This window comes from Rhinopithecus bieti, unplaced genomic scaffold (assembly GCF_001698545.2).
Source record: "Rhinopithecus bieti isolate Rb0 unplaced genomic scaffold, ASM169854v2 scaffold_21419, whole genome shotgun sequence".
Lineage (NCBI taxonomy): Eukaryota > Metazoa > Chordata > Mammalia > Primates > Cercopithecidae > Rhinopithecus > Rhinopithecus bieti.
The window spans coordinates 523,651-535,122 of NW_016810280.1; the positions used below are offsets into that span (position 1 = coordinate 523,651).

An 11,472-nucleotide genomic window follows, 5' to 3' on the forward strand; every position below is an offset into this window, starting at 1 on the left:
GGGGCGGGGAGGGCGGGGCGCGCGGAGGTAACCCCCGGCTCGCGCTGCCATTGCCCGGCTCCCTGTCACTCAGCCCGCGCGGGGTCCCCGATTGGCGGCCTAGCCCCGTTACGCACTCGCCTCGCGTTCACATACCCGGGGAGGGCAGTAGAAAGGTGATCAATCTTCATCAGGCTACATTTCCAATCACCTAAACAACCGAGCAAGACAAGCCACTCCGACAAGGTAAATCGCTTGATTTATTTAGTTTGCAAAGTGACTCTGCAGGACTTCCCAGTCCCCACTGCCTCCACGTTGCACCGGGAGTGCCGCGGTAACGCCGAGCCACCTCCCAACTCTGCCCTCGAATTCCCCCCCTTGCGGCCCCTCGGCGCGATCCCGGGCGAGGCAATGTCCTGAGAACGTGTGGGGCTTAGCAAACAAAGTGTCTGTGCAATAAAGTGAAACCCAGAGGGACACGCACAAAGCCACTGAAAAAAAAGATAGAGGTGGGAGGAAGGAAGTTGGGAAAAGAAAGAAACCTGGGGTCCTACACCAGCCGCCGGGGTAATTCCTGTGCCGCTCTGTTTTGCAGGTTGGCTGCCCGGCGGGTCTCTGTGAGAGATCCAGGTAGATGGTGAACGTCCCCGGCAGCTGAGGGCAGGTAAGGAGAAAGCCGCGGGACCACCCCGGACTCCGGGAGCGCGTTGGTTACCTTTACCTCCCCCTCCTCAAATGGATCCCTACTTCCCCGGTCACCAGCAGGTGGGCGGGGCTGGGGGAGCGGCCTGGCTCCCCTCTTGGTGAGCCGAAGACCCCGGGGCGCTGTCGCGGCCCGCCGCCCCCCTCCCCGCCTCCTCCGAAGTAACCAAGCTGAAGTGCTAAGTTTGGAGAAAGTCTTTGAAAACTCACGCTGCAGCTTCGCAAAGCCGTCGCAGCTTTGAGTCCCATTTTCCTTCGGCCCTAGAGCCCTGGCTTCTTCTCTTCTCGTCCCCTTCCTACAAGCTGGACTCCCTCAGCCCAGGTCTTGGATCCCAGAAGACCCGGGTGGGAACGGGGCAGGGGGGAGCTTCTTTAGCTCTAACTTCTCTCCCTGAACGTCCTAGCCCGAGTCCCTGGCCTGCTTCACAGCGATCCCGCTAAGCGGGGTGTAGCAATGGCCCCCCCAGGGCCCCAGGCCCAGTTTCCAGCGCCCCTCCCTGACCCCTGAGCGTGCCGCCCCGGGTTCCCGGCAGCGGCGGGGGCGAGGCTTCGACCTCCCAGCTCGGGTCTGCGTGGGCTATGCCGCTGAGGCCTAGTTCTCTGTTCTCGACCGTGTCCTGGGGCCGCGGGTTCAGCTACAAGGATGACAGCACGGGACTTGCTGCCCTCCGGCTTCGCAAATCCCCGAGACCCTTTGAGGTGCTAGGTCAGTCACCCTTCACCCCCTGCTGGGACCCTGTGGTCCGCAGCCCAGACTGGACAGAGAAGGCCGGGTGCGCGCTGGCAACGAAGGACGCTGGCCACAGCTGAGGCGCTCCCGACCTCAGGCTGCGTCTTGGGGTCGCCCCCCTCTACAGTGGCCTCTTCGGCGTCCTCTGGCCCTCTGCGAGGCCTGGGCGGGTTATTGCGGTTGAGGTGTGGTGGGATTCCGCGTCAGCGATCTTTCAGTGGCTGGGCACAGAGAGGTCAGCTGGAATGGTGATTGCGGGCTCTGGGGCAGGGGCGCAGCCCTGGAGACCTTTGAAGGAACTAAGTGTCCTAAGTGGACAAGAGGTTGAGGTGCAGTTAACCCTCCACATTGCCTCACCTTGGCCCTTTGTAGTCTCTACCTTTCCAAAAACACTTGAAACAAAATGAAACAACCCCTCATGCTCCGGGAGGCCTGCCGTCTGGGCACCAAGTGAACGTTTGCTTGTGCAACATGAAGCTGGCTTCTGCCGGATTCAGAATTTTGCCTGGACTTGGGAGCTTGCATACTCCGCGGTTCTTGCTCTGACCTCCCCAGCCTGGCCCGGCTTTTGACTTCTCCTTACTCCTGTGGACTCCCTACCAGTGTCTTTGGCTCATTCCAACTCTCGAGCCAGACGACCCAGAGAACTTTACTTTTCAAAGCAACTGTGGTTTCTGGGCTAAGGCCTTGTGGATTCCAGTTGACCACCCTGCGCAGTTCTGTAACCTGCCTTCCCTGTCTATCCCGGGGCAAGACTTGGCAGCCAAGTGGCTCCGATTGATGGTTTCCGTGTGTCTCGTATCTTCATAGGCCAGGCCCCCAGACGCATCAGACCCTGAAGGACTGCGGTGGGAGCCCTGCACCGCTTCTGGCCCCTGGTCCCCTGGATCCGTCGGGGCGCCTCCACCCAGCTGTTAGCATGATGTCTTACCTCAAACAACCCCCATACGGCATGAACGGGCTGGGCCTGGCCGGGCCTGCCATGGACCTCCTGCACCCATCCGTGGGCTATCCGGGTGAGCACTAGCCCTCCCGACCCTGCCTCAGCCTCTCCAATGTTGGGACCCCCCAGACTGTTGGGTTTGAGTGCAAGCTTTGTTGCCGAGCAGGCCCAGGGAGTCGGCTGCAATACAGGGCCCACTGCCTGTTTACAATACAGGGCCCACTGTCGGCGCACGGGGCAGAGTCGTGGGCGTGTGAGGTGGGCAGGGCTGAGAAAACGCGCAATGTGAGCCTTCCTGGCCGGGTCACCGGCAACCTTTCTCCTGTTGTGGTCCCACCACCAGCGCAGAGCTCATTTACCTGCGGATTCGCTACCCAGGGGCAGCTAGTGTTTTTCCTTTTCCCCCAACATGGAATGTGTAGTCTGGACACTCCTTAGGCCCTGACAGAAAGAGCCAAACTTTCCTTATGCGAAGCGGCAGGCTGGACTGAAGGAGTATTCTTCCTTCCTAATTAAATTGTCCTCTAAATCGATGTCCTGCATCCATTTTTGCACTGCTGTAGAGGACGACCTGAGCCAAACCCGGGGTTTTTTAGCTCTGGCTCCTTTATGCCATTTATTTTCTCCGAAAGTGTTTTTCAGGTCGTGTTTCTGCCTACCTCTTCCCCACTCCCTGTCCCCCAGCCAGAGAGAGACAGAGACAGAGAGAGAGAGAGAGAGAGAGAGTGCAGGGGAGGGGGGAATGTTGAAGAAGGGAGATTGTAGACTTCTCTTACTTTTTTAACCTCTGAGAGGCATAAAGAGGGGCAGCCCTTGAATCTTGGAGACACTGGCTTCTAGTCGCACATCTGCACTTTCTCCCACCTGTGGCCTCTCAGGCTCGGCCGCCCGAGGGAGTGTCTTTTATTCCCAGTTCGGCTTTCTCTTGCGAAGGCCGAGCTCTGGGCCTGCCAGGGGCCTGCCCAAGTCCTCTATCGCTGGTCCGCGTGGCCACCAATGACCCGCGGCGCCCCCGCGTGTCCCTGCAGCCACTCCACGGAAACAGCGGCGGGAGCGCACCACCTTCACGCGTTCACAGCTGGACGTGCTCGAGGCGCTCTTCGCCAAGACTCGCTACCCTGACATCTTCATGCGGGAGGAGGTGGCGCTCAAGATCAACCTGCCGGAGTCCAGAGTCCAGGTGCGCACTCCCCGGGCTCCAGGGTCTGGGTAGGGGAGCTAAGACTGCTCGGGGAAGGTCTGGGAAGGCTCTTGAGGAGTTCTTGAAGAGACCGTCCTCTGGGGATGGGCTTACAGATTGGGCAGCCCCTCTCGGACTCCCCCTAGCGCTGGGCCCCAGCCAGGAAAGGGGGCAAAAGTTAAAGGAAATGGCTTAGAGCCCTGGATTCCGCCCTTAGCCCTAGAGCGCCTTTGGTATCGGTATCGAAAGTACTTTTTAGAATTGCGGGAGGACTAGGGAGGCTCCCGAATGTAAAGCGCCCTGCAGGCCTGACACTTGCCCCTGCTTCTTTGCCTGCCCCAGGACTTGGCAGTTTCCCTCAGAGGCCTGAATTCTGCCTCTGCCCTTGTCTTCCACCCCGGGCATCCTAGAAATGGAAGAGCGGAGATTGGCCGGAGCCTGGTGCTCTGCCTGGGTCTCATTAGACGCTTCCTCTGCTTACAGAGGATGCCAAGTGCAAAATCCTGCTGCCGGCTTTCTTATTTCTGTTTTTGAGATGAAAGGGTTCCGATGATAATGTTCGGATTCTAACTCAGAACTCTCCTCAAGAGCCGTTTGTTTCGCCTCCTTTACTGGAAGGCTTGAGAAGGGGGACCAGGAATGCAGTGCCATGTGCTGGGGCTCTCCCAGAAGAGTAACCATTCCATGTGGTTCCCCACCTGGAGCCAAGAGTCCAACGAAATCTCACCCAGGCTTCCTTCCCGAGTCCCTCAAGTTAGCCTCTGGCCTTGCTCCTACCCCCACCCAAATACTCGCCCTGCCCAGTTCTGGCCTCCAGGAGCTGCTCAGTGAAACGGCTCTGGCCCTAGACTTGGTGACTGTTACACACTCTTCTCTTCGGCTCTGTACCTCTCCGCTGTTGCCTGAGTTCTGTTAGTAGAAAACTGGGCCTCCAAACACACACGGGGCCTCCAAACATACAGGGAAGCAGCCAACAGCAGCAATTTAGAGATGGCAGAACTTCTGGCTCGACAGACTCAAATATTCCGCCCTGGGGCAGAGTTGCGGTAGAGGTGGGGAGGTGCGCATCCCTGCTCTGGAGCCAGCTGAGGAGGGGCTTTGAGCAGAAGGATGGGGGGGTGGAGGAGCTGGGAACCGAAGTAGGGGGCAGGGTCTGGCCAGGCCAGAGACAGGAAGGGGCGGAGGCCTCGGTGGGAAAGGGTTGAGATATTCTGGGCGGGGAGTTGGGTTCAAGGGGCGGGGGAGCAACAAGCTCCCCTAGTTCCCCTTGACCCACTCTCCTCCCATCCGGCCCACGGCAGGTCTGGTTCAAGAACCGCCGCGCCAAATGCCGCCAGCAGCAGCAGAGCGGGAGTGGAACCAAGAGCCGCCCAGCCAAGAAGAAGTCCTCTCCAGTACGGGAGAGCTCGGGCTCCGAAAGCAGTGGCCAGTTCACGCCGCCAGCTGTGTCCAGCTCTGCCTCGTCTTCTAGCTCAGCGTCCAGCTCTTCCGCCAACCCAGCGGCTGCAGCGGCTGCGGGACTAGGTGGGAATCCGGTGGCCGCCGCGTCGTCACTGAGTACACCGGCTGCTTCATCTATTTGGAGCCCGGCCTCCATCTCGCCAGGCTCAGCGCCCGCGTCCGTGTCAGTGCCGGAGCCACTAGCCGCGCCTAGCAACGCCTCGTGTATGCAGCGCTCGGTAGCTGCAGGCGCCGCCACCGCAGCAGCCTCTTACCCCATGTCTTACGGCCAGGGCGGCAGCTACGGCCAAGGCTACCCTACGCCCTCCTCTTCCTACTTTGGCGGCGTGGACTGCGGCTCATACCTAGCGCCCATGCACTCACATCACCACCCGCACCAGCTCAGCCCCATGGCACCCTCCTCCATGGCGGGCCACCATCACCACCACCCACATGCGCACCACCCGTTGAGTCAATCCTCAGGCCACCATCACCACCATCACCACCACCACCACCAAGGCTACGGTGGCTCCGGGCTTGCCTTCAACTCTGCCGACTGCTTGGATTACAAGGAGCCTGGCGCCGCTGCTGCTTCCTCCGCCTGGAAACTCAACTTCAACTCTCCCGACTGTCTGGACTATAAGGACCAAGCCTCATGGCGGTTCCAGGTCTTGTGAGCCCAGGAATGAGAGAGGAGAAGAAACGCAACTACCTGCGCCCTCCGTGGTCCCCATCCTGTTGCTGCTGCTGCACCGCCCGCCTTTGCCTCGACTTCTCCAAAACTGAATTTTCACCCCCCAAAAGATGTCCATTGCCTGCACTGCCGCCCCCATTTTTGTGCCACTTGCTTGGGGGGATGTGCAAACCCGCCCTACCCCTTGGATGGGGGGACCGGTGCTTCGGCTTGGCCTACACATTCTATACAGGAGAGATGTATTCTCTCCCCCCTTCAGCCCCTACTAAACTCTAAGTCTCCCCTTCCAATCTTTCTGGACAGCTATTAAGCACTTGCAGCCTTCGGAGGCTCTTCGCTCTGATCCGCTGTTTGAGCCCAACACTAATTTATTCTTTCTGGACGCTGGAGTCACTAACTGGCGTGTTTCTGCCCATTGGAGCACCCACACACTACTCCAAATCAAAACCACTAAGAGTTCCTCCCGCGCAGACTGCCGCCCCTTCAGCTGCCCTCGATTTTGCTCCACGCCTGCAGGCCAGAGCCTCTCGGCGTTTCTTCCGCCCCAGCTGAGTGCGCTGGGGCGCGCCAGGGCTAGGCCCGCCGGAGGAGCGCGCCCCCAGCCTTCCGCGCACAGAGCCGCATCCCGCCCCGTCCTGCGCTGGACTGGTTCAAGCTTCCGCCTCGGCGGGAATGCTGTACATAGTCAGGTCCGTTCCAGAGACCACTTAAAACTTTTTAGTTGCTGTTGGTTGGTTGAACTGAACATGTCTTAGCACCCAGGAAACAGAACTTTAAGATATATACAGCACATATATATACACATATATATACACATATATAAAAAACAAAAGCAAAACATATTTTCCCTCTGTCCGTTCCCCTTCAGCTCTTCCTCAATCAATGGCGCTTTTTCTTTTTCGGTTGTTGCAAAGCTGCCCTGCCCTCTTCACATCTTCTCCCTCTGTGTATTTATTGAAGAGAACCGCTTGGTTTTAGGAAGCTGGGCACGGGGTATCAGAAGTGTGGAGGAAACAGACAAGTTGGGGTACAGAGGTGGGGGCTGGGCAGGGGCGCAGGGCTGACCCCCTCACCCGGTCTAAGCACAGTGTCGCAATTCCAGTTTACAAACCTAAAACAAGAAAACCAAAACCAGGGAACAAAAAATAAAACAAAACAAAATCCGTAAAAGTACAGCATTAGGGAAAAACAGACAAACCCAGGCCCCAAACCCAGTTCCAACTCCTCTGTCGGCTTCTCTCTTTCAACACCCTTGTTTTGTCTAGTGAGTTTTAGTGCACCTTCGTTCTCCGAAATCTGCGGAGAGCCCGCGCGCCTGTGTATCAATTTTGGCTTTGGCCGCTTCGTCCAGTAGGTGGGAAAGTAATTTGTAAATTTGATTTGTCTGATGTGAAGATCACAAATTACTTGTTGAAATGTAAGGCAGTCCCCCTCCTCCTCTTTATCTACATTAATTCCCGAAAATAAATGCAAATTAATGAACGGCTCGTCAGTGTTGCTCTTCTGATTCCAGCCTCAGGTCTTGGTCTCCGGGGGCTAAAAGCGAGGGAAACTCCGTGTTAATAACTCGCGTGTTAATGACCTGCGTGAAGCTGGAGGCCAAAGGATGAGGCGGGAGGACCTGGCAAGAGGAGCCCCCAGAAACTTTCGCTTAGGGAGTGTCTCCCCACCCCACCACACCCCTCCGTGTCAGCCTGGCCTCTTCCCCCAGGCGTTTTGACCCCGCATCCCCCCTCGCCATCCAGGACAGAGACAGGTGTCAGGACTCAATTCCCGAAGCAATTCCTTTCTCTTCAGAGGCAGGAGCCTGGCACTGATTTCTTCACCCTAATTGCCTGCACCAGAAAGAAGAGGGGGAGGGGAAGAGGGTCGGGAGGCGGGAAAGGATAGCTCTGTAATGCTCTCAGAGCTGAGCCAAAAAGGAAAAGAAAGCAAAACGACAAAAAACCGATCCGTGTCCTGCATGTTGGCAGTAGACAACCTTCCTTGCTGCTGAGCTGTCCCGGGTGGCTTCACCGCGGCTGGGGAATCAGAGTCATTCCTTCCACGTGCTAAGATGTCCCTCTAAGCCCTCAGCTCCTGCCAGAAGTAGCCAAATTACCTTTCTTCGTATTGTAAAGTTCTTTTAAAACATACAAACTCATAACCTGGAAAAGTCGACAAGGACGCGTTTCACTTTGGCAGGGGAAGAAGACGCCTGGCTTGCATCTGGGGGGTCAGGAAGGACAGTTCCATCTCCCTCTGAGGGAAGACGGGGGTGGGGGGAAATCCTCCCCCAGAAAGTGCAGAGCCTGGAACTGTCCAGACTCTGTTTGGCCTGAAACCTCCTGGGTGTAAGGCCATGAATCTGCTCAACTTGCCCACGGGCGGGAAGGAAACAAGGAAACAACGAAAAGTTTCCTGCGAAGTGACCAACATCCCCTATTTTTTAAAAATTCCGTGTGAGACCTCAGAACACACCGTGAGGCGGGATTCGGAGAATGACCCCTCCCGCGCCCCGCGCCCAGCGGGGTCGCAGGGCTGCGAGCCCGGCTGTAGGAAAGCTTTTTCGGCCGCGTCCTCCCTCCGGATTCGGTAGGCCACGCTCGGGCGCGCCCTTCCCACGCCAACAAACCATCTTCCCCGACTCAGCAGAGGCCCACAGGGGGCGCAGCCGCGGCCCCTCCGCACTTGGCCCACCGGCGCCGCCCTGGCGCGCCGGGCCTGAAGGCAGGGCCGGCCCGCGCCCGCGTAGGGTCTCCCTTAGGCGGCGCCTTGGGTGAAATGAGGGGCCAAGCCTGACATGCTGGGGTGCCCCGTGGCACCTCTGGTGCGGACCCCGCACGTGCCGGGGAGAGCTGGCAGGCGGCCAAGACGAGGAGGCTTCCAGCTTGCGCCGCACTGGCCTGGGCACCCGGGCTGCAGGGTCTTTTGGGCGCTCCCCTCAAGTGACCCTGCCTGTAGCGGCCCCAGGGCCGCTTTGGCTCAAGCAGCAGCTGCCAATGCCGCTCGAGGCCCGCGGCTCCCTGAGGCGAGCTCTGTGGGGCCCAGCAGTCCTCTTGGCTGCTAAATGGAACGAAACCAGGAGACCCGGCTTTGCACTCGTTTGGACAACTGTGTGGCCTCCGGAGCAAGGTACCTAGATCCTTGGGCCTCAGTTTCGTCGCAGTTGTTATTTGACCCCACTCGGCCTGGGACGTGTCGGAGCTTCACACTTTAGGTCGTGGCTGCGGGCGGGAAGGGCAGATGCGACCCCGTGGGCCGGCCCCTCGGGGGTGTCTAGAAGCTTCGGCACCTGGATACTAAGGCGGGAGGGGGCTGGCGGCCAGGCACACCGAGGCCCGGCCGGAGTTCCCGCCGGGGGAACGAGGCTTCGAAAAGAGGCACGTGCTTCTCCCAGGGCCTCCCGGCAGGTGCTGAAACCCCACGGCGCTGAGTGGAAACCGGAAGTGGGAAGGCGCCCTGGGCCTGCCGGGCCGCGGCGCCACCTCAGGCTGCCGGGACGCTGGAGCGTGTGGGATTGGGGTGAGTGCGCCGCCGGGCGGGGGCGGCGGGGGACGGCGGGAGGTGGCCAGGCCCGGCAGGGTGGGGGCGCTGGCGTTGGCCGAGAGTCCCTGGGCAGCGGCGGCGGGAACGCAGAAGGTCCCCCCCAACCCCACCCTCGGCCGGCCACCTGTTGACAGGCAGGTTCTTTGAGAACCGACTTCAGCTCGCCCTTCTGTCCAGGAAGTTTGTTCGGTTTGGGTTTAGGTGTTCCTGACTCAATTGGAGCGACTAGAATTGAAGCAACTTAACGAGATTTAGCAACCAGCGAAAATTTAGCAACGTTCAGACGTCAACAGTTTTCTTTCTTTGAGTGGTCAACGAAATCTTGACGTTTTCTACTCATACCTTGTATTCTCTGCTTATACTGTAGGGGCAAAAAGTCTACTCTTAGACGAACGTGTGTGAAGTGCTTTAAGGGTAAGGGATGGGTCATATTTATGATTTTAAAGATTGTTTTTAATCTTAAAACTCTCTCAAGGGCACTGCTTTAATTTGCTGAAGTTCTGAACAGATTCGGTGAAGTGACCTCGTTTGTTGAGCCTTTCTGTAATTTTTTATACCAGTTATTGAGTATAGATAGAGACAGTGTTTCTCTAATTCATTAGTGGTTTTTTTTTTTTTTTTTTTTTTGAGAAAAAAATCTTAAAGCTACAGGGCATTAAACGTAAGGGGAATCTGAGAAGAAAACAGGTGAAAACCTTAAGACGCTGTATGTCAGCAAATTCATTTCTGCTGAATTACAGAGACCAAAAACCGGAGGGGTTTCATTTCTTGTATCAAAAGAAAATTACTAGTTTTTAATGTATTTTGTGCAAAATAGCAATTTCCACAGCTAAATTGTGATGTTTTTTCAATTTGTGAAAATATAATTCCTACTCGCTCTGGGCAGAATTCATAATGTAATGTGTCATTAGTGCCTGATGACAAGCCCTAAGGTTTTCTTTAGAGGTACAGCAAATAAAAGATCTGTATATAAATGTTATTATATACATTATTGGTAAAGAGAATCTGTATCATTACTATTCAAGAGGCCGCAAAAAAATACTTTGGCTTCTGATGCGGAATAATTTAAGAACAGCAACAGAGGATATTTTTATTAAAATTCACTAATTAAAAACAGAACAAGTTCTCAATAAGTTATTCTATTTTTCACACCTTTCTCTCCCTTCCCCCATACATTCTTCATGTTTAAAATGAAAATGTGAAAAAACCCTCAAGAAATATTTATATTAACAATACTTGAATGAAACCCACCACATTTTGAAATGAATGACTAAATAATGACAATATCTTGCCTATTTGACAAGAAAGCATCTTCATTATCTTAAGAAAAGAATCTGTTTTAAATAAACTGTATTTGGGTGTCTGGACTGCACTTTTTTTGAAAATCCAGAATCTTTTTTGGCTGTGTTTAGTAGATGGCTTCCTGAGGAAAGCAATTGTGCCTGTTAATTATCCTGTTATTTACTGATACTCTGAAAAAATAATTGAATTTTGTGTGTGTGGAGGAGGGGAACATGCCATTTTGAATCGAATGCATTCTTTAATCATGTTTTAAAACTGAGTTATATTTTACTTAAAACACAGGGGTGCAGTTCCTCAGAAAGTTTTTCCAAAAATCAAAAATATTTGTGAAAAAATTCAGTAATTTAGGTGAAAATGGCAGTTTTACATGATACAGGCAAAATTGACACTGCTTTTAAAATATATCCTAGTTTTTTTCTTGGGAAAAAAAATAGAGCAAGGAAGTGTATGGTGTGGCTTGAACTAAAATGCATATCACTCTAATTTATGACAATTTACACTTTTGTTTCTAAAACTATTACTTGAAAAGATAGAAATATATTGGAGTTCTTTCCTAGACCAAATAGGACTTAGCTCCATTTAATCAATGTATGGGTCCATCAAAATTTCAAACATGGAAACTGTGGGTGTTCTAAAAATTGTGCCTCTTTACCTCCTTTGAATCTTGTTTACTTGGTGACTAATATAACTAAAGGACAAAATTGCATTCCTTTCCAGTGGTCACAAATACTTTTTTCAAAGGTTAATCTTGCTGAACGATTATGAAAGCTATTTTAGAAATTCTTTTAAATGGATTGTAAATAGGATTTAAGGAACTTGAGTCAAAAATTTTTCAGGATTGGAGTATAAATATGATCATAACTAATCTTTACACTTGGGGTAAAAAATAAAATGTAAGACATAAATGATCTCTGATTCAGCTTCTAAAAGAGTGTATAAAACATTTGGTGGCTAAAGAATGTATAAACATTTTC

The 11,472-nt window shown here is 54.2% G+C and overlaps 1 protein-coding gene across 2 annotated transcripts; it reads left to right on the forward strand.

Annotated features, from left to right (window-relative positions):
- The first annotated feature begins 129 nt into the window (after positions 1–129).
- On the forward strand, positions 130–7,155 carry OTX1 (orthodenticle homeobox 1). Of its 2 annotated transcripts, none has more exons than XM_017891713.1 (5): positions 130–225; positions 575–643; positions 2,222–2,427; positions 3,268–3,534; positions 4,836–7,155. In XM_017891713.1, the coding sequence occupies exons 4-5, from the start codon at positions 3,484–3,486 to the stop codon at positions 5,649–5,651; spliced, it is 867 nt and encodes a 288-aa protein (XP_017747202.1). In that variant the 5' UTR covers positions 130–225; positions 575–643; positions 2,222–2,427; positions 3,268–3,483; the 3' UTR covers positions 5,652–7,155. The 2 variants fall into 2 exon arrangements, with proteins under 2 accessions (XP_017747202.1, XP_017747201.1); XM_017891712.1 differs by having other exon boundaries at positions 3,383–3,534.
- The last annotated feature ends 4,317 nt before the right edge of the window (positions 7,156–11,472 follow it).